Source organism: Medicago truncatula, chromosome 1 (genome assembly GCF_003473485.1).
Source record: "Medicago truncatula cultivar Jemalong A17 chromosome 1, MtrunA17r5.0-ANR, whole genome shotgun sequence".
NCBI classification, from domain to species: domain Eukaryota; kingdom Viridiplantae; phylum Streptophyta; class Magnoliopsida; order Fabales; family Fabaceae; genus Medicago; species Medicago truncatula.
The window spans coordinates 17,436,196-17,462,752 of NC_053042.1; the positions used below are offsets into that span (position 1 = coordinate 17,436,196).

General features: G+C 33.0%; 4 protein-coding genes across 4 annotated transcripts; 3 read left to right on the forward strand and 1 right to left on the reverse strand.

Moving 5' to 3' along the window:
* Nucleotides 1-7,114: 7,114 nt before the first annotated feature.
* On the reverse strand, nt 7,115-8,984 carry LOC11421210 (NAC domain-containing protein 30). Its single transcript, XM_003590124.1, has 4 exons — nt 8,547-8,984; nt 8,330-8,455; nt 7,758-7,907; nt 7,115-7,378 (listed from the first exon to the last, which is right to left on the reverse strand). Exons 1-4 carry the CDS (start codon nt 8,982-8,984, stop codon nt 7,115-7,117), a joined length of 978 nt encoding a protein of 325 aa, XP_003590172.1.
* A 6,456-nt stretch (nt 8,985-15,440) lies between these two features.
* On the forward strand, nt 15,441-18,530 carry LOC11434980 (uncharacterized TPR repeat-containing protein At1g05150). Its single transcript, XM_003590125.4, has one exon. It carries the CDS (start codon nt 15,935-15,937, stop codon nt 18,335-18,337), a length of 2,403 nt encoding a protein of 800 aa, XP_003590173.2. The 5' UTR covers nt 15,441-15,934; the 3' UTR covers nt 18,338-18,530.
* A 2,118-nt stretch (nt 18,531-20,648) lies between these two features.
* Nucleotides 20,649-21,180, forward strand: LOC25483031 (mitochondrial import receptor subunit TOM9-2). Its single transcript, XM_013611673.3, has one exon. It carries the CDS (start codon nt 20,753-20,755, stop codon nt 21,011-21,013), a length of 261 nt encoding a protein of 86 aa, XP_013467127.1. The 5' UTR covers nt 20,649-20,752; the 3' UTR covers nt 21,014-21,180.
* Nucleotides 21,181-23,372: 2,192 nt separating this feature from the next.
* On the forward strand, nt 23,373-26,179 carry LOC11434981 (28 kDa ribonucleoprotein, chloroplastic). Its single transcript, XM_003590126.4, has 4 exons — nt 23,373-23,870; nt 24,969-25,070; nt 25,155-25,427; nt 25,845-26,179. Exons 1-4 carry the CDS (start codon nt 23,442-23,444, stop codon nt 25,896-25,898), a joined length of 858 nt encoding a protein of 285 aa, XP_003590174.2. The 5' UTR covers nt 23,373-23,441; the 3' UTR covers nt 25,899-26,179.
* Nucleotides 26,180-26,557: the final 378 nt, after the last annotated feature.

Consider the following 26,557-nt stretch of genomic DNA (forward strand, 5'->3'; position numbering starts at 1 on the left):
GGTTCAGAAGACTCATGATCATGAAAAGAAAGTGTGGGCCGATATGACGGTAATAAGAGGAAGCTAGAGGGGGTGAATATCTTGTTCCAATTAAAAGGTTTACGAAAATGTGATTTTGAAATTCTCTTTTGAATGAGATATTCAAATATGAATTGTACCATAATTAGGTGTCGTTTAGCCTGGGAAAGAAAACTTTGTTTCCACTATGGAAAAGATCCTTTATCCAGGACAGCTGTAAGTTGCAACAGGTAAAAAAAAATCTGAGTTTAGTTTTTCAACGGTTGTAACATTACTACTGCACCCCCTCCCATTTTCTCACAACAACACAATCAACATTTTGAGCCTTTTCTTTTATTAGTAGTTTATGTCTCTCTCATTAATTATGGATTTTTCCCTTCATCAGCAAACACAATCTGGAAAAAAAATGTGGATATAATAATGTTTTCAAATAATTACAAAATCAAAGATGAAAACAAAAAATTAAAGTAAAATAACTAGATTTAAATTACCATCAACATCTAATCCGGTTCTCTAATTCCAAATCCTTCTCTTACCTCTGTCTCTCACTTTCCCAAATTGAGTAAAGTTGTTGAAGAATAAGTGCTTCTTGAATTTTTTTTTCTTGAAATGAAACATTAAACATTTAGGATTATGTTATTTTAGGTTTAGATTATAAGTTCTCAATTCCATTGAACATGATTGTAGTCAGGGGATGACAAGTGATTTTACTGAGTTTGATTAAAGTTTGAAAGGTAGACGAAGGAAAGGTTACTGGGTTTCCAATTTTGTTAAAGAGGAATGATGTATACCAAGTTTTTCACACGGTGAAGATGATGATGGAGAGAGAAGATAATGTACAAAAGCCAAACACTAATTGGAATAAACCCATGATTTATTGCAAAAATCTGAATAGTTAATCAAATGAGATATTGTTATTTAATTATGAGGTGGGGTCAACTTTTTTGTTCCATAGATGCCATCAAAAAGTTAATTCAATTAGCAGGTAACTAATCGCAGCCATCAAAATAAAAAAGTAATATATCTATGGTCCTGCTTCAACTTTCCCATCATGGGAAACAACTTTCATTTCCCAAGCTAAACTCCACCGCATAATCAGGTGGCATTTAGCATAGGTCAGTGGAGTTTTTTTCACCATGGGAAAGTTGATAATGTTCATTAGATTAAATATGGTACACATTCTTATACTACTCTCTCAATATTAGATTATTTTTTACACTATCTTCCACCCTCTCTCTTTCATGTCCCCACACCACCACCAAATCACATATTCAGCAACCACTTTGACCACCATCGCACCACCATACACCATCCATTTCTTACGATTGTAACAGGTTCCAAAATGAAAACCAATTTTCAATAATTAGACATGAAAAAACTAAAATCTACCATTAATGTTGAAAAAGGTTGTTTCAGTATCAATAACCATGATATCACGGTGAATATGGACAAACGATTTAATAAGTTCTTCTTTGGTGAATATGTTCTCAAAACTAAAATCCACCATTCAAGAAATTTCTGATCCAAATTTTTTTATGTTCTTCTTTGGTGTGATTTAGTTATTGTATGGGTTGATTATCTTGTCATTATGCAATTAGTCTGTTTGAACTGATTGAATATGGACAAGTGATTATGGCAACTGAAGCTCCTAAGCAATGGATGCCCATTAGAGTTTTTTTGGAGGTGTAATAAGGTGGGTCTGTTGGAGTGTTGGTGGCAACAAAGACTTGAGTTTACTGGTAGTGGTGAAAGGAGGAAGATAGGTTGAAGACAAAGTGGGAGAAGATACAGTGTAGGCAGACTATGATAACAACTATGCTCCTTTTTAATCTAATGATCCAAAATAAACTTTTTCATGGTGGGAAAAAAACTCCACTTACCCATACTAAACCCCACCACATAATCAATCAAAAGTTAATACACTTTACATTGCACAAAATCTATGACTATTTCAAACCAAACCTAATGATAAACAGAAAATCACTACACAAAAGATTAACAACTTTGATATATTAAAAGGATTATTAACAAGTTATATTCCAAGATGTAATATGATTAAATTGAATGTGTATTAATCTCAATCAATGATCAAGTGAGATAGGTTTATACAAATTAGTCAATCACAATTATATGGTAATTAATCTAATCAATAAACATCGTATATCATAAGTAAATTGCTGAAATTAAAAGGATAAGGGAAAGAAGAACATCAGATTTATATATGTTCCCCATTTTCCTCCTCGTTAAAGGTATGTTATCTCTTCGTAGAAGAAAACGCCTCTTCTATGGGCTTCCACTATGTTGAAAATGTTTACAAGGGTATGATTATAAAGATTCCTTCGATTCCTAATCTTATATCCTAAGCACACACAAAGATAAAATCACAATTTCAAACCAAACCTAATGTTAAACAGAAAATCACTACACAAGATATTGATAACTTTGATATATGAAAAGGATTATTGAAAAGTTAATTTACAAGATGTAATGTGATTGAATTGAATGTGTATTGATCTTAATCAATGATCAATTGAGATTAAGTTTATGCCAAATAATCAGTTATAATCATATGGTAACTAATTTAATCAATAAACATCATATATTAAAGTAAATTGACGAAATTAAATAGATAATGGAAAGAAGAACACCGAATTTATAAATGTTTCATCATTTCGTCCTCGCTAGGGGTACATGTTCTATTCGTAGAAAACAACTCCTCTTCTACGAGCTTCCACTATGTTGTTGAGAATGTTTACAAGATTATGATTACAAAGGTTCCTTCTATTCCTAATCTTCTATGCTAAGCAATCAGACAAAGAATGCAATCTTCAAGCTCTCTTGAAATTAAACAATCCACAAGGTCTTCAAATCTCAAACTTGCATGAAATCCTTCGATTTTCTACTCCAAGAAACCTTCTTTGCCATGTGTTTGCTTTGATCCCCTGAACCTTGAATGTTTGAGAAACAACCCCCATAATTACCTTTGTAGGTGAAAAGTATCCACTTTTTCTTTAGATCCTTAATGCCCTACCAAGATCCTTGAAACAAACCAAACTTATAATTGTCCTACAACACCCTAGCAATCTAGATCTCAAAGCCTACAAGAAGAGAGGTTGGTATATATAGGTGTGAGAGTAAAGAACAAGTTTTACAGTGTTTTTGGAAATTGATTCTATAAGTGAGAAAATGAGTGGGTGATGGTATATATAGGTGTGAGAGAAAAGAACAAGTTTGCCTCAAAATAACACTAGAAAAACAAACTTGAATTGTATCATGATATATGTGAATCGATCCAATAGTGTAAAAATAAAAATATGAATGATATGAAGATTGACACGAATGTCAAGAATTTTGAATCGATTCAAATCAATTCCATATGAAGAATGAAACGATTGAAAGTTACATAGACATATATTTAAACCAATTCAAATTTCATAGAAATAGATTTGAATCGATTCAAGGTTTTCAGAAGATGAATATATGATACCATCTAAAGAACATTGATACAATTCAATAACCAAGATGCAGATAACCCAAAGACTGAATGAATTGATTCAAAAGCATATTGAATCGATTTAAAACATTTTAACCAAACAAACGAGGCAAACAATGAATTGATTCAAATGTTGCAAGGAAATTTTTTTGAATCGAATCAATATCTTTAAAATGTAAAATCTGGAGAAAACTTGGATAGTAAGGATCACCTAAACTTAATATCAATGCAAGGACACATAAGACATTATTGTAGACGATTTCGAGATTGAGATTAACTAGGGTGCTTTAACATAACTAAGAAATTACTTATGAACAAACAACACAAAACATCAACCAAACAAAAGTCATCAAAACATAAACTAAGAAATTAAAAGAGCAAATACATAAAGCAACTTTGGCAAGTTTTATTAGGTAATCTTCAAACTCAGTATTCTTTCCCTTGGAACTTTATTGGTGGCTTCAATACTATCTTGGTGGCTTAAGAGCATCAAGGTAGACAATCTCTAGCTAGGCCACCTATGATTAACTTTCAGACATGGATAGACAACTTTGATTTGCTTCACTTGAAAACAAGAGGTGCAAAATTCACTTGGACAAATGTGGGAAATTGGAGCAGACACAATGAAAGAAGACTAGACAGATCTATTTTCAATCAAAATTGGTTGGATATGTGCAGTTCAACATCTTGTTCAACTATGATCAAAACTAGATATGATCATTATCCTTTACTATTATATTTTAAAACTTGTGATTCAAGTTTCTCATCAAACATCAAATTCATTAAAATGTGGTGAATGTATAAGGACCGTAAATATTTCATATGATCTTGTTGGAATGTTAGAGTTATTCGTTGTCCAATGTTTGTTTTAAATAAGATGCTTTAGATACTGAAGGACAAATGAAAGTTTGGAACAAGGAAGTTTTTGAAAATGTTCACAATTATGTCAGAGAAGTTTAACACAACATTCAAGCTATTCAAACTCAAATTCTTGGCTCAAGTTTCACTAAAAGTTGCTCACAAACACCTTGAATTTCTGAAATTACCTCAAACGACAATTAACTATTGTTCATTGCTAAAGGGTAGTTAACTGCCGTTCAACAACAAACAATAGTTAACTATCGTTAGGGATATTTTTGGATGTTCAAGGTGTTTGTGAGTAATCCTAGGTGCCTAAAGGGTAATTTGCCAACAAATTTTATAGTTGGGCCTTTTAAAATAAAATAAGTTTGAACTTGGTCGTGGAAGACACAAATGTTACATATTAAAATAAAAGTGATTTTGACTAAAATAATTTAGAGATTATATTTTAGAGATTAAATGAAAAATCAGAATCTATTTTGCGTTTGTTTACCGTAATAAAAATCACTATTTTTAAACAAATAATCTAGTTTGTTTCGATACAACTATATAAAATGAATTTTTTGTTACAAAATTAGTTCAATCTTTTAAACAATATTTTCTCTCTCCTCTAAAAAAAATATATTTTTTGAGAAGCTGCTCTTAACAGCTTCTCATTTTAAGCTGTTTTTAGATTATTTTTAGATTCTGATTTGTTTAAAAAAATGTAACAAACAGATGCAAAACTCTTAAAAATGATTATTTTTTTAAAATAAGTGATTTTTTTCTTAAAAAAGCTATAACAAACGCTCAAAGTCTCTTTTTAACCAATGAAGCTAAGCAACATCAATTACTAAATGTTATATATTTATAACTAAATTGAATTGTTTTCCAAGCATTTTGTTTCATCTACAATTTTGAGGCCTAAAACTTTGGCGTAGACAGCTTGATCCTTGGACTGGCTTGTTAAAAAATTAAGGGCGGTAAATCAAAATTAATCCTCCAAAGATGCACGACACATTAATCTAGTTTTCAATGATTTGAATATCAGTTTTATCTAAGTCAAATTGATTGATTTATCTCCAAAGATATCTGATATAACCAGGGACAAAACTGATGTTTGTTTTCGACAATGTTCATCAAAGTGAGCCAATGTATCTTTGGAAGACTAAATTTGAGTTTTTATTCAGAACATCATGCGCCTGGTTGTTAGATTCATCAAAATGTTAAGCATTTTAAATTTTAAATGTAACAATTTCTATCACTTGCATCATTTTCAAATCTTCTATCACTTGCATAATTTTCGGAACAATTTTGATCTGTTTATTTGAAACAATTTTCACCCTAGGCTCCTCCCCATCATGAACCCGGAATTTTATTTTATTTTTATTACAAATTCAATATATGTTCTTTGATTTATTTATGTGCTTCCACGTAATTCTTCTTTTTGGTTATATTGGATAATGGCATTCATAATGCACAACAACTCTAGAGCATCTCAGTCAATGTTTTAAAAACCAAACCGGATCTCGAATCAATGAGACCTCCGAGGCATGGTTCTACAATTTTAAAATGATCTAACTAAGATGAAACAATAGTTGAACCTCGTGCGAGTTCATAATTAATTCGGTTGAATCGTCTGCTTTGGTTAGGTTTTTAAAACACTGCGCAATTCATTTATGGTTACCCACTAGGTTATGCCATTGGCAAGCAGGGAACGGGCAGGGCTAAAGCAGTTGGTATTGAAAATTTGACGATCATGAGCAGGTATAGGCTTAAAGGATCCCCACAAGCAGGAAAAGGAGGAATGATTAGGCTCTGATGGAAGAATTCGGGTCAAAGTCAAAGTGAGTAAACACGTTATTTATCTCTATCGCTTAAACATGTTTTAGTCAAGCAAGTACTGTTAGATTTAAATGCATATAGATGAAGATGGATAAGCTCTCACATATGGTGGATGATTGAGCCTCAAAACATCTCAACTATTACGCAACAATGTGTCAATCAAGGTTGTCAAAATCGGGTCTTTACTTAGGTCGAAAGGGGATTGTAAAATCGGGACTCGTAAAATCGCAATCAAAATCGAAGGATTTTACTCAACTACTTTTGTAGAATCGATACAAGAAATTGTAAAATTGCAATCAAAATGGATGGATTTTACCAAAACAAAAATAATGCTAAATATGCTATAAATTATATATAGTCATATATGACTCAATTTAAAGTCCACAAAATACTTATACATAAATGACTAACAAAAATCGACAAAATTCTTCAAAACCCTTTAAAATCTTGCGATTTTGTATGAAATCGTAAAATCGCAATCAAAATCGATGGATTTTACTTATTTTAAAATTCTACTATGGATCTGAGTCGTTGAAGGTGGAGAAAATTGCAAAATCCTGGATTTTAGGATTTAAATCAGGATTTTGACTACAATGATGTCAATACAAGCGATTTATTTGTGCTTGAGACCGGAGTCATCTCTAATTATAAATTCGCTTAGTGATAGCCTAATTTTTAAGCAAAGGTAAAAAATGCTCTACCCTATTGCAGGATATGGATTAATTGGTTGATATGCAGTTTGTGAAACTCTCAATTTGTATATATAGGAATTTTTCACAGAAAGAATAGTTGCCTTTTTTAGCAATTTAGACTATTGTTCACAACCAGAGGAAAATAAATGAACATAACAAATACAAATAACTTGTCCTCCTATCTACCATAAACTACTAGAGGCTAATTAGCAATATTTGCTACTATTTAATTTATATTAATATTTTCCGACAATAAGTCCTTATAAAACTGATTGGAAATCATTGGAACATCTTCCTCTTCGATCAAGCATCCTTCATTCATCTCTCTCAGCTGCAACGAAAACAACTCAGGCCAAGACATAATAGCATCACCATCTTCTTCTTTGCTTGTATTGACATCACCATCATCTTCAATCTTGTTTTTCCCATTGTTTAGTTGATTATTTGGATTTTGGTCAATATTTTCCTTCAACCAAACGTTATTGTTCTCCTACAATATGAAAATGAAAGAGCACAATAATAAGGGATTGAATTATTAACACAATTAAAATATGAAGTGATTTGCATAGAAGTGACCTAAGGAGCAGTAATTTATATAAATCATTGCATTATAGTCAGATAGAGTTTTTTTTGTCAGGTAGCCTAGTTGTTAGAATTCATCTAGTAAGGTGAATAAGTGGGGCGTCTGGGGTTCGAACCCCGGCCCCTGCATATAATAATGCATTGTCCTACCAACCAACTGAGCTATGCTCGCAGAACATCAATTGTTAATAAATAATAATAATAATAATAATAATACTTAAAAAAAAACAATAAAATAAGATATGTGTAAACAATAATTAACAAATGTAAATATATGTAGCACTTACAGATTTGGTGGGTGCTTCGAGTGCAAGAACAAAGTTCTCTTTTGTCCATTCCACATATTTTTCTTTTTCCTTACGATGAGACTTTGTATTAACCACAGTACCATTTGATTCTTTTGTTGGTTCTTCATAAATTATATATTTTCTCTTACCCTACAAATCCAGAATGACAAAGAATGTTAAGTGGTTAGATAATTCCCTTAAAAAAAGTACTTGAATTCAAATCATTTAAACAGGAAATTGATTTCGTTTACGATCAAATCAATCAAAGCTTATGTGACAATTTTCCAAAGAAACCCTAGCACTGTTTTATTTTTGAAGGAAACCCTAGCACTGTTTTATTTTTGAAGGAAACCCTAGCACTGTTTTTCTTTTTAAGGAAACCCTAGCACTGTTTTTAGTTACACCAAAAAGTATATCCTTTGGGATGGACAGAAGTTAGAAAGAAGATAAAATCTAATTTTTTACCGGAAAGACAACAATATCAATATCATAAAGAATCAACTAAAACCAAACGAGAAAAACAATAATAATACAGTATAGGAATAAAACCATCAAATCTTTTGGTAACTTACAGGTATGGTGATTGCCGCAGGTTCAGGAACGACTATCTTTCTTGGTTTATCTTGTGCAACGATATTTTTGCTTACAGGTAAGTGAGTGCAATTCTTTCTAAATCTGCATAGAACATAATTATTGTCCTGCAAAAAACAAGATAAAAAAAATCAAATAATGCACCAAATAACTAGGGCTAAGAATCAAACGCTATAGATATTGGAACCTAGGGCTTACCAAAGGATTGCTTATCAAAGAATTGTGGAGGCTATATTCATGCAAAATCCATCCACCATCTTGAGAAGTGTCACTCTTCTCAAAACGAAAACGTTTTTTCATGCCAAGGATTTGGTTCTTGTCTTTGGCGAATATATTTTTTCCAGAATCTTCACCTTCCCATCTACCAAGTCCAATAGTGCGAACTACGCGCGAGCTAGTTGCAGATTTCTTCTTTAAGGTTGTAAAGAAGTATAAGTCTTTTCCACGATTTGAGTTGGAAGTTCCGAACTCTTCCCAAATCTCCCATGGATTCTTTGCAGTGCCGAACAAATCGTGTTCAAGAATGGTGATATGATTGGGCAAAGGTTTGTTATGAATTTTGTTGTAGAGGAATTGTTGTAGAAGTTCATCATCTGTGGGTGTGATAACCTTATCGGAAGAAGAGTTGAGAGCCATTGTTACAAAATAAGAAATTTTGGAATCGTAAAGTCGATAAGCTTGAAGAAGATTATATTCATGGAAAATCTATACTGTGATCTTTAGAAGTAACAGTATGTAATATATATAGAGATAGAGATATCTCAATTTACACTGACCCAAAAGATTTCCTTAAAGATACGAAAATTAAATATTTTTTGTTCTGATACTAAAAAAAAATCAAATCTTTATTTCAAGTTTGTATAATATATATTTTTCTGAATAGTATAATTTATATTTTAAAATCAAATATATTTTGGTTCTGAAGTTTAAATCAAATTAGCATATTTTTCCGGCGTTGTTCGGTTATACATATAATATTACTATTTGAGTTATTTTTTTAAGAAGAAATACTACCAGTCCTCGTGAACTTAACTCAGTTGATAGGGACATTGCATAATTTAAGAGGGGTCTGAGTTTGAATCCCGGACACCCCACTTCTCCACAATTAATTGTGTGAGCTCTAACCACTAGGCTACTAAACAAAAAAAAATACTACTATTTGAGTTATCGTACAATAGTCATTAAAAATTTATATATCAAGAGTTCTGAAATAAAAAATAAAAAATACTCATGTTATAATCCACAATTTATTAAATGAATTATTAACATCTATCTAAAATATAAAATAAATCAATTCTAGTTGTGTAAGCTGAAATAATAATCAAGCGTGTGTATTTAGAATGAATAGAATGGGAAAATATAAGGAAAAAAAAATTTCTTTATATATAAAAATGATTAAAATAAATAACTTAATTTTAATCAAATAATTATCAAAAAAATTATCTGTCAATTTATGATTTAAAAATGAATTATCTACTAAAAAATTGGTTACAAAAAGTTTAGGTGAGCTTCGGGTGGTCACCAGGGTCATGAAAGACTTCAAGCAAAAGAGCGTTTACATAGCTACTGCCGAAACTGCCTTCACATCAACAACGACAATTGAACACACGATCTTGCAGGTGACTCAACTCCTTACAACCTTCATTAAGAATTATCTATTAAATTTGATAAAACCTATGTTGACTTTAATATAATTTAAATTGAAATTTAATGATGGATAAAACTGAAAAACAAATAAATAATTAGAATTAATATGTAGGATTATATTTAAAAAGAACAAAAAAAAATTATGTGTGTGTACGAAAACACAAAGATTTACAAGTCCAAGGTTAAGAAGTGGCATGATGCCATAATTCAGAAAAGAGAGCTCGAGGTGGGAGAGAAAGTTTTACTTTTTAATTCCAGATTAAAACTTTTTTCAAGAAAGCTTCAATCTAAATGGTATGGACCTATTGTAATTACAAAAGTATCTCCAACTGCAGTTGTCTTTTTGAAAAATGATTATGGAGAAGAATTTAAGGTTAGTTCCTAGAGAGTTAAGCACTATTGTGGTGATTCCCCAATGGTTTCTCTTGATTCCTCAGTCAGATGAACAGTTCATGAAATTATTGAATCATGCTTAGGTTGAACAAGGAGAATGTGTCATGCAGGCTTTGCCATGCGTGGATCACATGGACCAAGATATTTCCTTGTTTTCTTGATATGAGTTTGGAACTTAAGGAAGAGTTCCCCCAAGTTGTTTTGTCTTTAAACCTTCGTTGTTCTTAATTATTTAGCTTCCATAACTTTTATGAGGTGTTTTTCTTCCATCTCTCACTCTCCCAGAATCACTATCCTCTCTCTCTCTCTCACACTCTCTCTCTCTCTATCTCTCTCTAAAAAGAAAAATTAAGAGTCACACACACACAGGATCAATGAGAGAATAAAAGAGGGGTTTGGGATTTTTTTTTTTAAGTTTAAGCCATTTATTTTTAAAAGATGTTAGTTCAAAATTATTTCTAAAGAAAAAATTGTTTTTTATATATTTAATGGATCGACTCGAAGTTTGATGGTCAACCAACCTAATCCAAAAAGGTGGGATCATTTTTTCACAATTTTTTACAACCCAATTCGTGATAAAATATAAGTATGGTGGATTGTCCTAATGGGTTAAACCTTTTTTTACAGCTCTAATTAAGACAATCACAAGATACAAGGTTAAAAAGAATTATAACTCGTTGTACCATTGATAACTGGTATAAACTTATAATAAAAAGTATAATATAAAAAATAAAATAATACTTTATAAAAAAAGTAATCAAAAAACCCTCGTCGAGTATATCCATATTTCTATATTATATATTTATATTTATTTCGTCTTCTTTTTTGTCAAGCAGCATTGTTACTAGAAGTTCACATCTTAAAGTGAATAAATGAGGAATATGGGATTTCAACTCTGGTTATTAAGTTGATGTTTTGTTCTTGTTTGATTGCTTAGTTGAAATTAAGAAAGCACCCTAGTTCGTCGCTATCTCAAATCGTCTATGATTATGTCTCATTTGCAGAAGTTGAATTGACTCACACATTCCTTCTGATTTCTAACTTGTGTTTGTTGATTCGTATTAAGGTTCCTTGAATCGTATCATTTCACTCCTAGAATCCTTGAATCGATTCAAACCTTTGCTTATAAGGTTATGATCTGATTCAATCTTAATTCTAAAATTCCTTGAATCGATTCACTGTTCCTGCCCTTCGACTCAATCTTCATGTCAACCCAAGTTGTACTTTTTGCACTATTGAATCGACTCAAGTATTACTTGATTCGATTGGAACACAGTTTTTTAGTTATTTCTTGAGCCCAACTGACTCCTTTCTCACTTGCATGTATATACTTCTAACCACTCGTTCTCTCATTCATAGAATCAATTTTCAAAAATACTTTAAAGTCTCCAACCTCTCTCTTTCTACAAACTTCTTCAGATTAAACACTTTTTTCAAGAACTCTTGTAGGGTTTTTGAGATCTAGATTGTTGGGATGGTGTAGGAAAACTGTAAGTTTGGTTTCTTTTAAGGATCTTGGTGGAGCATCAAGGATCTAAAGGAAAAGTAGGTACTTTTCACCTCCAAAGAAACGAAAGCATAGAAAAGAAGGTTTCTCATAGTAGAAGATCAAAGGATTGCATGCAAGCTTGAGATTCGAAGACCTTATGGATTGTCTGATTTCAAGAGAACTTGAAGATCGGATTCTTAGTGTGATTGATTAGCGTATAAGATTAGGAATCGTAGGATTATTTGTAATCTTACTCTTGTAAACATTCTAAACAATATAGTGGAAGTACGTGAAGAGGTGTTTTCTTCTGTGAAGAGAGGATGTACCCCTATTGAGGACGAAAAGGGGAAACATCTATAAATTTGATGTTCTTCTTTCCCTTATCCTTTTAATTTCAACAATTTACTTTGATATATGATGTTTATTGATTAGATTGGTTACCACGTGATTGTGATTGATCATTTTGCATAAACCTAATCTGAATAGATCATTGATTTAGATCAATACACATTCAATTCAATCACATTACATCTTAAATATTAACTTGTCAATAATCATTTTCATATATCAAAGTTATTAATCTCTTGTGTAGTGATTTTGGGTTTAACATTAGGTTTGGTTTGAAATAGTCATAGGTTTTGTGCATTGTAAAGTGTATTAACTTTTGATTGATTGCATTACAATTCATAGTTGAATATCTCATTCAAACATGAATTGTTGTTTCCACTTTGCATAACTCTTATCATTAGTTCTTTGTGCATGAATTAAAATAGTTGTACGTTTTTAAAAGAGAATTTTCAAAATTATTAACCAAAAATATTTGATCATAGGATATGTCAAAATTGATATCTCTTTATGTATTCAATTAAATGCGGTAGAAAAGAAAATAGACAGACACATTAATGTCCGTCTATTCGCTAGTTTCTATATAGAGAGAATACATGATTTTGGGGTGGTTTTTCACTTCTGATTATATCTTAAACAAATTTTTCTATAGGTTTTTTGTTATTATTGATGTCGTTCAAAAAGATAATAATTTATATTATATCTCCCCAACTAAAAAAATAATTTATATTATATTTGTTGTTGGTGTTATTGAAAAATATATAAGTATGGTCTGTTACAATATGAAAGTCCAATTTATATATATATATATATATATATATATATATATATATATATATATGATTTTGGGTGACTTTTTTACATTCAATTACATCGTTAAACCAATTTGTCTATAAGAATGTTATGTTTTTTGCTTCATTCAAAACTATAAAATTTATATATATTATATTTATTATAATGTTGGTGTCATTAAAAAAATGAATACATAAGCACGAAATACCCGTTTAAATGCTAGTTTCAATATATAAAAAAAAAACATTAATAAAAAATATTTATAAAAAAACCACATGTTACCAAAAAAGATATTAGGAAAATGTTAGCAAATGAAGTTATAAAAGAATCACACATGACAAAGGTTTTGTCTTTTTTTTTTTTTTGTCAAATAATCCAGTGGCTAGAGTTCACATATTTTAAAGTGAAGAAATAGGGTGTTTGGGGTTCGAACCCCGACCCCTACATATATGACATTGTCTCTATCAAACGAGCTAAACTTATGAGGCAATATTTTGCCATTTTATCGTAATATAATAATAGATTTTAAATATGCATTATTTTATTGCCTAAAACAAGCTATAATTAATATATGCAATATATTTAAATTCAATAGTATTAATTAAACCAGATTCCGATCAAAGATCTATCAATCAATAGTTTCGAGATTAAATATCAATCAATGTAGCCGGAGATAGTTTGTTTGGTTCTACAAGGAAATGAATGCTGTGAGTTCAATTTAACGTGAAGATTTTTAATGCTATTTGTTTTTATCTGGATTTAAGCTTCGAACCTATATTACGAATCGTTCCTATCAATTGAATTAAATTTTTAAGGGTCATGCTAACCGGTGCTCCGAGACACTGGTTAAGAAATTAAATATAGTAATATTTGCATTAAATACTTAAATAATGACCTAATAAGAGTAATATTTACATTCGAAGTTGTAGAATCAATGCATTAAATGCTTCATCTTTTGACTTAAAATTTCCTCTTTTGACTTACTTAACCAGTGCCCCAGGCACTAGGGAGCACCGGTTAACATTACCCAATTTTTTTATGCTATTTGCTCTAACCTTTTCGTAGTCCAACATTATTTTTTTTTTACAAAATAAATGAAATTTATTCGTTTAAATTGATAGAATATATCTTACAACATAAATTTAAATTGTTAAAAAAGTTAATATGTGAATAAAGTCATAACATCAATATTAATCTTAAGGGTCATGTTAACTTGTGCTCCGGACACTTGTTAAGAATACTAAAAAAGGAAATTATTACTAAAAAATGAAACTTTTTGATTTTTTACAGATTCATTATACAATTTTTAATGCAATAACGACTATATAATTTTTTTTTAATATTTTTAATGATCAGTATTCGAGGCATCGATTAGCATTTCCCTGATGTTAATAGGATAAACATCAAAGTATATAAACTCTAAAATATGACTATATTCAAATGGTCGAAATACTAATAAACTAAGGGAAATGTTAACCGGTGTTCCTGAGGCACTGATTAAGGAATCAAATGTAGAAAGTATTGCATTGAAATGTGTGTTGTTAACTCCTAAAAAACATAAAAATTGTTATTTTTACTTTAAAATTTCTTTTTTTAGTTTCCTTAATCACTGCTCATAAACTAAAACTAATCTTTCAACTTGAATGAAATGAAGGGTAATGTTAACGAGTGCGCATCCGGGGCACCGGTTAAGAAAGCCAAAAGAAGAAATTTTAAGCCAAAAGAAAAAATATTTAATGCATTGATTACTAAACTTTAAATGCAAATATTATCCTTTTTGATCATTATTTAAGCATTTAATTCAAATATTACTATAGTTAACTTCTTAATTAGTTCATCGGGCACCGGCTAACATGACCCTTAAATAAATAGCAAATTAAGATCTTTTTTTTAGTCAGGTAGCCTAATGGATAGAATTCACCTTATAACGTGAATAAGTGGGGTGTCAGTGGTTCGAACCTCAACTTCTACATATAATAATGCATTGTACAACCAACTGAGCTACGTCCATGAGACAAAAATTAAGTTAAGATCTTAAAATTACAAAAATATACAAAAAAAAAGACTACACACATGTGAAAATCGTTTATTTAATTAAAAGAGGAAGGAAAATCAATTTGAAGTTTGGACAAAAGATTTAAAAGATCAATTAAACTTTTTTTAATTAAGTAGTTTAATGTCTAAAAATTCATCCAATAAATAAGTGAAAAATTCATAACTAAACTTTATTTTGCAAAAACAATAACTAATTGATATAATTACATAACATTAAATTAAGAGAGAGAGAGAGAGAGAGAGAGAGAATGACAATGGAATGTTTTCTTCTTTAGTTACTTTACCTTTTGCTTTCCAGCTTAGCTGTGATTGACAATCACATGGTTGTAAACGATAATAACGACTACCAGCTAATAATACTTAACTAACCTGCAAATCCCAAATCAACTCCTAATAATAATTTCTTATATCAATTTAGGGTTCTAATCTCAAATCTTAGTATTAAAAATAAAATAAAATAACCTTATGCAAAATTGAACTGGTCCCCATTATTGAATCCTATCATCTTCACCACATGCACCCATCATCATCATCATCATCAACAACTAACAATTAACAAATTTTCATTTCAACCTCATTCCCTACCTTAACCCCAAATCATTTCAAAGATTCTAATCACAAATTATGCTTACAATTTCAATTTCATTTTCAAATCTTTGAGAATTTTTTTTTTTAATTTGTCTCTTTTGATAATTCCCAAGCCCAAATCCTAATTATGAATTTATAATGATCCCTAAATTATTTGTTAGGGTTTCAATTTCAAATCTTTCTATTTTATCAAATTAGGGTTTTTTTTTTCTTCTTCCAAAAACACAAACCGACCCATCATAGTTACCATCATCAAGTTTCGATTTTGAAGTTGAAAATGGCGACAAGAGGCACTAGATCGGAGAAGGTGCGACGAATTTTCACCCAATTCGACGCGAATCATGATGGGGGTTTGAATAGGGAAGAAATGGCGTCGCTTGTTGGTGCTGTAAACCCTAGGGTGAAATTCAGCGACGAACAAATCAACGCAATTCTCGATGAGGTTTTTCGAACCTATGCTGAATTCATCGATGGTGAGAGGGGTTTGACCTATGAGGGTCTTTTGAGAACTTATGATGATGGCGCTGGTGATGTTGATAGGGATTTTGATGCACTTGCTCTTGATCTTAATGTTGATGAGGCTGGTAAGGCTCCGGCGCCGGATTCGGAGGCTTCTTCGTCGATTGTTGATGAGAGGATGGCGGTTGAGTCGCAGAAGAAGCAGCGGACGGCTGCGTGGGCAGTGTCGCCGAATCATGGGATTGTGTTCGATGAGACGTGGAAGATTGTTGATGATTTAGAGATTTTGATAAAGAGGTTGAAATTGAAGCAAGCTAAAGATGGGAAAGTGAAAGGTGAGAATTTTGATGCTTATTCTGATGCGGGTTGGTCTCGCGAATTGGGGCCTTCAACTGAGATTTCGGATAAGAGAGTGGTTTGGGATGAATCAGGGCATGATTATGCTGTTTTTGTGAAGGAAGTGGGTGGTTTGAGAACTAGAGCTGATAATGCTAGATCAAGAGAAGAAGCTTTTGATGGACATATGGCAATTGGTAGAGTTTTGTATGAACATCAATTGTTTAAGGAAGCTTTGATTAGTTTCAAGAGGGCTTGTGAATTGCAACCTGTTGATGTTAGGCCACATTTTAGAGCTGGTAATTGTTATTATGTTCTTGGAAGGTATAAGGAAGCGAAGGAAGAGTTTTTGTTGGCACTTGAAGCTGCTGAGGCTGGTGGAAATCAATGGGCTTATTTGTTGCCACAGATTTATGTTAACCTTGGTATTTCATTGGAAGGTGAAGGTATGGTTTTGAGTGCTTGTGAGTATTATAGGGAGGCTGCAATTCTTTGTCCTACGCATTTTAGAGCTTTGAAACTGTTGGGTAGTGCTCTTTTCGGCGTAGGGGAATATAAGGCTGCTGTTAAGGCGCTTGAAGAGGCTATTTTCATGAAACCGGATTATGCTGATGCACATTGTGATCTGGCTTCGGCATTGCATGCTATGCGTGAGGATGAGAGGGCGATTGAGGTGTTTCAGAAGGCTATTGATTTGAAACCGGGTCATATTGACGCTCTTTATAATTTAGGTGGATTGTATATGGACTTGGGTAGGTTCCAAAGGGCTTCTGAGATGTATACGAGAGTTTTGGCTGTTTGGCCAAATCATTGGCGGGCGCAGTTGAACAAGGCTGTGTCGTTGTTGGGAGCTGGTGAGAACGAAGAAGCCAAAAAAGCTTTGAAGGAAGCACTGAAAATGACAAATAGGGTCGAGTTGCACGACGCAATATCGCATTTGAAGCAGCTGCAGAAAAAGAAGAACAAACCCAATGGTGATACTCCAGAAGAATCGCCATTTGTCATAGTTGAACCGTCCAAGTTTAAGACAGTTGGTGATAAGACTACTGTGAGACAGGAACTAGCCAGTGCTCTGCAAATTAGAGCACTTCAGAAGGTTGCTAGGTTGAGCCGTTGTAATGTGGAGCTTTTGAAGAAGGAAATGAGCGAACATGATGTGCCGGTGTCGTATTCTGGTACCGGAGTGCCTGAAAAATCCATCCGGAAACCAAACTTGGAAGAAATTCTTCGCAAATTGCTTAGTTTTCTGAAGCCAGACACTTTTCAAGGAGCTGTGAAAGCCATAAATGAGAGGATTCTTTCTGTTTTGGATGAAAATGGTTCAGGCAGATTAGATCTTGGAATGTTCTTTGCTATTCTTGCTCCCATTTGTGGTGGTCCTCCAGAGAGACGTAAAAGGATCGCCTTTGATGCACTGTTGTGGCGTCCCATGAACGAAGACGGTGCTAATTTAAAGAAAGTTGATGCTACCAGATACATCAAGTTGTTAAGGGCTGTTTATGTTCCTTCCCAAGGTGTTAGCGAATTGATGGAGGTTCGCGGAGATGTAGACACTTCAATGGTGTCTTTCTCTGAGTTTCTAGTTATGTTTGATGATCCAGATTGGGGTTTTGGTATTATGCCTACCTTAGTGAAGCTTGAAACAGGAGATAGAAACCGACATGGCAAAACCATGTGCGCAGTCTGTCGCTACCCTATTATCGGTTCACGCTTTAAGGAGATAAAATCTCATTTTAATTTGTGTAACCAATGCTACAGTGAAGGAAAAGTGCCTTCTACATTTAAGCAGGAAGAGTACAGATTTAAGGAGTATGGAAATGAGGGTGAAGCTATGAAAGATAAGTGTACTTGCTTTAACTTGCAACCACGAAATGAAAGTAGATAGAAGAATTCAATCTTTTTTTTTTCTCTCTTTTGATTTTTTGTTTGTATTATCTTGGATCATCCTCTCACCTTGTAATTTAGCTTTTCAGTGTGAAATATTTAGCTTGCGAGTTCATCAGTTATTGTCATTTTTTTAATAATTGAATACGTAGATGATTTAACTGTTTTAGTAATTGTGTATAGTTATTGTGAAACCTTTAGACCTCTTTTTCCGTAAATATTTATGTTCATAATGCTTCTTTATCAATTCTTACAAATGATGGAGCTTGTATATTAAGTCCAGAAAAACTTGCAATTGTATAATGGAGATTGTTTGATGTTGAACAAATTTAACAAGGAACTTTTGTTAACAATTGAAAGTTAGATTGAAGGGATTACTTATAGTGAAAATGGGATTATTTGTGGAGTCTGTTTGATGATCTATATCACAGGCATTAGTAGAATTGAGAAATGTTCAAGTAAAGAAGAAGCTGCATTATCCAGAAGTCCTAGCTCAACTGGTAAAATGCCGAAATTGTTAGGCCGGATGCCATGAGCGGGGTTCGAACCCCGGTACCTCCACTTGTGTGTGTGAGTTTATAATGGTTTTGTCATTTCGTCTATCTGCTAAAAAAAAAAAAGAAGAAGAAGCTGCATTCATGCATTATAGAAGTTTTTGGCTTCATCTTATGCTGCAATTTGTATTTATAATAACTTGTCAAGCCCCTGACTCATCTCAAAATGCTGGCTTCATCTCTTTGCTTCCACTATGCCACTACTCAATTTATAATATCTCAATTTTCACATGCCCCATTCACCATATTCACCTGCTAAATTGAACTGTATCACCCTTCCTTTAGATTCCTCATTCTCTTCATGCCTTCTAGATATATTTTGACATTTAGACACTTGCAAAGCGCTAATAGGACTTTGGTTCCTATGATACACTATAATGCTAGGAGGTCCAATGACCAAACTCCTGTATAAGATTTTTATTTTGGAAATAATTGATGTTAATATGCTAGTATTTGCGGGAATCGAACATGAGACCAAATTTATTACTCTACTCCGGACTCCCCACTTTTTTAAATCAATTTCAATACTGTCAATTAGAATCAAACACTTGTAAACAAAATGCCACATCAGTGTTCTTCAATCAAATGTCAATGAAGACTATGGGTGTTGGTAGCGCGGATTAGTTAGGTTTTGAGGCTAAAAGTCATCCTAATCGTAAGGTAAAAAACATGTGGTTTGGAGAAGGATGCCATATAATAGAAGCCCAATCAAGCTTGGCCGGAGAAGGATGAAAGAATTGGAAAGCCAACTTAGCAGAGAGGTTGCCGTCCGGAGCATGTAACCAAACACGCCTATCCGTCAAAGGAGTGGTAGGAAGCGTAATTTTAAGAATGATGTCCGCCACCAAAGGATACTCAAGAATAGACGGAAGAAGCTGCCATCTACCATTAATAATAACAGTTTGAAGCTTGGCGGTAAGATGGGGAAACAAATGAGGCGGTGAATTGAGAACAGATACAAGAGGAACTCCCATCCAATTATCCAACCAAAGGTTTATTTTTTCACCGTTACCAATAATCCAGATTGAATTCTCAGAAACCGTCGACACAAACTCCCTCACACCCGGCTACACAGAAGATTTGAAATAACGGCTTCGCAGGAGACCAAAAGAAAGAAATCGGTGCTGAAAAAGGCTAGAGCACTGAGATTCTTGAGTAAAGAGGTTCCAACTCAAATGCAAAAGCAGCGAGGCATTGATAGACCGTGTCGACTTAAGATCAAAACCACCTGAATCCCACAGAAGGCAAACTTGGTTCCAAGAAACCGTACAAATTTTGCGAGTATTAATATCACCACTCCAAACAAAATTTTTAATCCACCTATCCAGCATATGCAACAAACGAGCAAGCCAACGGTAAATATGGAAAGAGTAAACCAACTTACCGTGCACTATGGATTTCACCAATTGAACCCGACCCATAATAGACAGAAGGACACCTTTTCATGTAGAAAGCTTCACCTTGATGCGATCAACAATCAGTTGGAAATGTATACACTTTGGCTTACCTTGAAAGATGGGACAACCTAGGTACTGGAAAGGCAAAATACCATCCGAAAATCCTGACATTTGCGCCAACATATTCCTTTAACCCCTATATAATATTGTTCTTGCAGCTACTACCAGCTTACATAAGTTTTTTTAGAGGATTAAACATAAGTTAAATCATCAATATTAAATATTTAAGCAAAAAATAAAACAAAATAAATATTCGCCCTAAAGTTCTTTAAAAAAAAAAATATATATTCGCCCTAAAGTTGGTCCTTTAAATCATTTTTTCTGGTCTCGAGGAAAGAGCAACCTGTGTTTCTCTCTATTTTTCTTCCTTCTATCTCACAGTTACAACTCATCTCCTACTCTCAAATGGCGAAGAAGCAATCATCAGCAATCGCTAGGGTTTGCAACCACCCTGTCGTCCGCAACACGAAAGAAGCCGCCTCCGATGCCACCGTCATCGCCAAAAAGCTTCTCCGTAGCACCGGCAAAGCAGCATGGATCGCCGGAACCAGTTTTCTTGTACTTGTTGTTCCTCTCATCGTTGCCATGGACCGTGAACAACAGATCAATGAACTTGAATCTCAACAGGCCAATATTCTTGGAACTCCTTCGCCTCTTGCTGGCTAAAACCCTAGTGGTTGTTTTTAGGGTTTTTGTTTGTTTTTTTGGAATATTCAAATTGTGTTGAGATTTGGAATTTGTGATACTTATATATGGATTTATGATTTTGTTTGAATTTTAATTGTTTGTTTGATTATGTCATATTGTGTTATGTGGAGAAAAATTGATTTTTTTTTTTGTTGATTCTGTTAAATTTATGAGATTTTTGGAGTTGTTTTTGTTTTTGTTTCAAAGTATGATGAGGATTGGGGATTTTATTGTGTCTGATAGGGTTTAGGGTTTTAGTTAAAGGTTCAATTTTATTGTGTCTGATAGGGTTGAAGGTTCACGACGACGATTTAGGAGTTGTAATAGTTTTTTATGTTGCTGACACCTCGACCCTACACTGATTGAACCAGCATTGGCCACATTTGGCTTTAATTCTAAGTGATTTTAAGGATTCTGGCGCGACTGCAATTGTTATGAGCTTTGTTTAAAACCCTGTGTCAGCTGTTGTGATGTGTTTGTTGTTTTGATATTATTTGGTTGAATGGATGGTTTCTCTGTTTTTTGGATTATTGTTTTTGATATAGAGGGATTTGGTCTAGTGAACCCTGCTAGTTTTTGAGGCTAAAAGTTTGATAGCAAAGTTTTCAAAGACTTGATTAGATATCTGTTGAATACAAAGGGGCTTTGGTATATATTGTTTTGAATTTTTTGGCTGAATGAATGGTTTTTGCCTTCTGGATTTGATTGCCCATTGTAGTGTTAGGCTTGTGTTAACCGAAAGACTAGTGGTTTGCAATGTCGACTCCTCAGCATTGCTAATTTTTTTAATCAAAGGGCATGCCAGAAAGGTCCTGAAGTGATTTAATTAGATCCATGCTCCATAGTTGTAACTGTATGAAACTTGGAAACCAATATATCTGTTTGCATTGTCCAATTTCACATCTTGTTTTGGTATACCAACAGCTAGTTTCATCCTTAGAGTGTTTATGGTGTATGTAGTTCTTGTTATTCTGAGATGTGGTTACTATGATTGTCAAGTAGTAATAGTTTTTTATGTACAGTGTTTTCTGTACATAAAAATATATTTGTTCCTTTATCAAGTGAATGGTGTATGATTTTCTGTACAGTGTTTTCTCACATTATTCTTGATGATGAATTAATACATTATCACATCGTTGGCTGTAATGTACAGAGTATTAATCGTCATTCTTGCGCTTAACTGGTTTAGAATCTTTCTGGTGTCTTAGGGATTCCAGGGAAATGGGTATATTACTTTACCCTTTCACTTCTGGCAGATTTAAATCATTTTGGCTTGGCATTGACATGTTGCTATTTAGCTTATGATACTTCACGGAAAATAAATTGGTTGGTTTTATTGCTGTGTAATGCCTTTTGTTTTTGTGTATAAAATGTCCGTGCAATACCTTCATTTATTCTAAAGTTCTATACATTACCTCTTATTTCTGTTCCTTTGGCGCTAATGTTTATGGCTAAACCTCGTACTCCTAAGGCAAATGACCTGAAATGTAACAGCTCAATTTATAGTGAATTTAGTTTTGATAAAAATAACGGCTGGTAGCCAAGCTCAAACGCCGTGTAGAGTAGAATTTACATTGCGTTTCTTGACCATCGAAGTGCTGCTTTGAGAGGGGAACGAAATTCCAAAAAAGAATGGAATACCTGAGTTTTGTTTTAACTTTTCCTTCTAGCATTCCTTCATCCAGACTCGTTTAACCCGAGTTTTATTCGAATTTATCCATCCGGGCGCGGGGATGGATATATATGTTTTCCTTCCGGATTGGTAAATTCCAAGGCATGCTGTTTTCAAGTAATAAGTGTGGCTTAAAATAGTTCTCTTATTTTAACTGTAAGTAAAAAAAAAAAAAAGTGGACTTGTTTTTTCTTTGGACTTGTGTGTGTTTGTGACAAGATTGGAATTGGATTATACAACTCAAACAATCTAATATTTTCCAAGAGATTCATTCTTGTGTTTTTAAAAGGTTGATAACAAAGTATAAGAAAAGTAGGAATCTAATACTATAGAATATCTACCACCAAGAGAGTCTGCAACATAGCGAGCCAATGTGTATATTTAATGTCCGACGATACCTCGAATATGATTATCGCAAGTAGAGTGCACAAATGATAGATTCTTTAATGACAAGAAGAGTAGAACCTCAGTAAAAAAAAAAATTATCAGTACATTACATTTTATGTAATGTTACATATTAGTGACATAACAATCTACCTAATTTTGAACAAATTGGAAACGTAACTCATCTTATCTTGATAGTATCTATTCTACCTATATCATAGGACAGTGGACACAATCTAGCCACCTCAGCAATAAAATCTTCTTCTCATCACATCTTTCTTACTTATTAAACAAAACTCTCCAACTTATGCACCTTAGTTTTACACCATTCACCACTACCATCACAACAACATGGCCACTGCAGCAGGCATGGCCTCATTGTTTTCATCTTCCATCAACACTGTCAAATGTCTACGTTCCAAAAACTCCTCATTAGATACATCTTCAAACCGCATGTTTGTATCTTTGATCTCACAATCCTCAGTGGAACCTTTGTCCATTGGTACAACTGTTTCACACAAGCTATGGTTTCCTAGAATTTCTGTTGCTGTTGCACAGGAAGAGGCTGTTGTGGCTGTTGAGGATGAAGAGAAAGTTGTAGTGGAAGAGGAAGAAAAAGAAGAAGAAGAAGTAGTAGAAGAGAAGGAGAATATTGGAGGGGAAACTGTAGCTGAAGTAGACACTAGGACTAAGCTTTATTTTGGTAATTTGCCTTATAGTGTTGATAGTGCACTACTTGCAGGGCTAATTGAGGAGTATGGTAGTGCAGAATTGATTGAGGTACTTCATATCTAACTATTTTCAATACTCACATTAAGAACTAGGTCAACTAGCTATGCAGCAACACTTCTGATTAAATGCGCGTCTAGGGTTCGACATGTGTTGGTGTCGCAATATTTAACCGATTTCATTTTCAAAAATTATCATCAGTGTCTACGTGTTAGTTTTAGTCTTAGTGTGTCATGTTTGTTGGTGCTTTATAGATAACTAGAAGATTGTTTGCTGTAGCTAGGATAGGAGTGAATTTGTAAATTTCGTTGATTAAAGTAATTCCATTAGTTTTGGATCAAATAACAGAAAAAGTCATGTAGCTTTGTAGTTACTATCTATATGATGATTTAGGCACTTCTAGCTGCAGCTTTCATATTTGTGCTAATTGAAATGAATTTTTTTCTGAAAATCTATGCAAGTAGGGCGTTTAGACGAGTTTATGTAAAACTTATTTTGACTTATCCATAGTATAAACTCACCTGTAATTTGTTTGAAAACACTCACTAGTTTATGATATGCTTATAAGCTGCTTTTAATTTATTTTAATATTCTTCAAGATAAGTAAGTGAAATAGAGTTTGTCTCGTCTCTAGTTTGATTTCGGTCGATCAGAGTCTGAAATAATTTTTGAAGCAGATCTTAACATTAAGACCTGTTAATTTTCGTCATCATCATTATCAGTTGCATGTTTATCAGTTTTTGTCCCAAATAACTCATTATTGTAACTTAAACTGTGAAAGGGGCTTCAGATTCCTGAATTTACAATTCATTAAATTAACTTATCGTAAGTGATAAATGCAATAATCCAACTAAATTTATAATCTATTGAGAGATTCTTGTACTGAAGATTACATCTTATGTTTACAGAAAAGAAATGTGCGAGAAAAAGAGAAATTAAATTGTTACACATATTAAACTATAAAACTTAGTTATGGATAGACTTTGCAAATTAATATATTAAAAAGAAAGAAAAAAAGATAAAAACCAAATTTTCTGCCATTATTTTTCAGATACATCCCTCAAACTTGTATTGTCTGATATGGTTTATCCATGTTTATGTTTCATTCCTTGAATTACAGTAATGTTAATGATTTGTATATGTCTTTAGGTTCTTTATGACAGAGACACCGGAAAAAGTAGAGGCTTTGCATTTGTGACAATGAGTTGTGTTGAAGATTGTAACGCAGTAATTCAAAATCTTGACGGGAAAGTAAGAATCACTCTCTATGATCAATTTCTATGTAATGCTTCAATATTTTTGCATGCTAACATTTGTAAATGAACAACTTCTCAGGAGTTCATGGGGCGAACCTTGCGGGTGAATTTCTCTGACAAACCTAAACCAAAAGAACCATTGTATCCTGAAACTGAGTACAAGCTTTTTGTTGGGAACTTGGCTTGGACAGTAACTTCTGAGAGTCTTACACAAGCCTTTCAAGAACATGGAACTGTTGTTGGAGCTAGGGTGTTATTTGATGGCGAAACCGGAAAGTCTCGTGGCTATGGCTTTGTTTCCTATGCCACTAAATCAGAAATGGATACCGCCCTTGCAATCATGGATAATGTGGTATGTTATTTGTCATCTATTCAATCTTTTATGCACAATGTTTTTCAAGTAAAAGGTCCGCAGCTGCTATTTAAGCAGACAACAATTTTTTTATGTCTTCGTGACCATGATGTGACAGCGAATTAAGGTTGCATCTGTAGTATTTGACTATAATTCTCTGTAATATCAAAGATAGTGACGCTACTGCGATTGTGATTTAAAACTTTGGTTATACATTTGTGAATAAAAATAATTTTTTGTCGTTGTGACAACAATGTGACAGCGATTTAGGCTGTATTAGCAACATTTTACCGCAATTCTATGTCATCAAGAATAGTAGTGCGATTGTGATATTAATCTTTGATTATATATTTGTGTTTGCAAAGAAGGAGTTGTGATTTTGCTTATTGTTTCTTTGTGATTTGTGAACTTGATCAGGAACTAGAAGGACGAACATTGCGCGTAAGCTTGGCTCAAGGAAAACGTTCATAAGGCCGATAGAAACTCGAAAAAAGCTCATAGATGTTCAACAATGGTGCCAAAGAAATGAGAAGGGGATGGCCATGTACCCCATGATGCACTTGCTTCACCTTGTGGTGTATTAATTATTTCCTCCCATTTTCATAAGATACACTGACCCAAATGATATTTTGTTGCATTAAAATTTTAGCTAGTGCTAACATTGGCTATGTTATATTGCTTCTTTCATTCTTGTCTCAATGAAAATCATACATTGAATTGCATATTCTACTCTATGCAACATTTGCTATGAAGTATTAAGCACCTCAAGGTGTAAAGTTTCATATCCTAGTGAAATGACAAATATCAACATGATAGGAATATCTCATACTTTCAAGCCTTAACCCAACTTTTTACTTTCACATATATCAAATTCTCCATCTATAATTAGTTTTTTGTGCATTTGGATGATTAACGGGTTATGCTTAGATTATCTTATTAGAAACTGTGATGAGCATGCAGAACAATAGTTATAATTAACCAGAATCTTTATACAATCATAGGCAGAGTTCACATAAAATGACCTTACTAATAAGGACCTTAAGCATTTTACTAATATTGTGTTTGCTTTGTTTTACCCTACTTTAAACGTTCATCTAATCTATTGTTTAGATTTAATAACACTTCTTTTT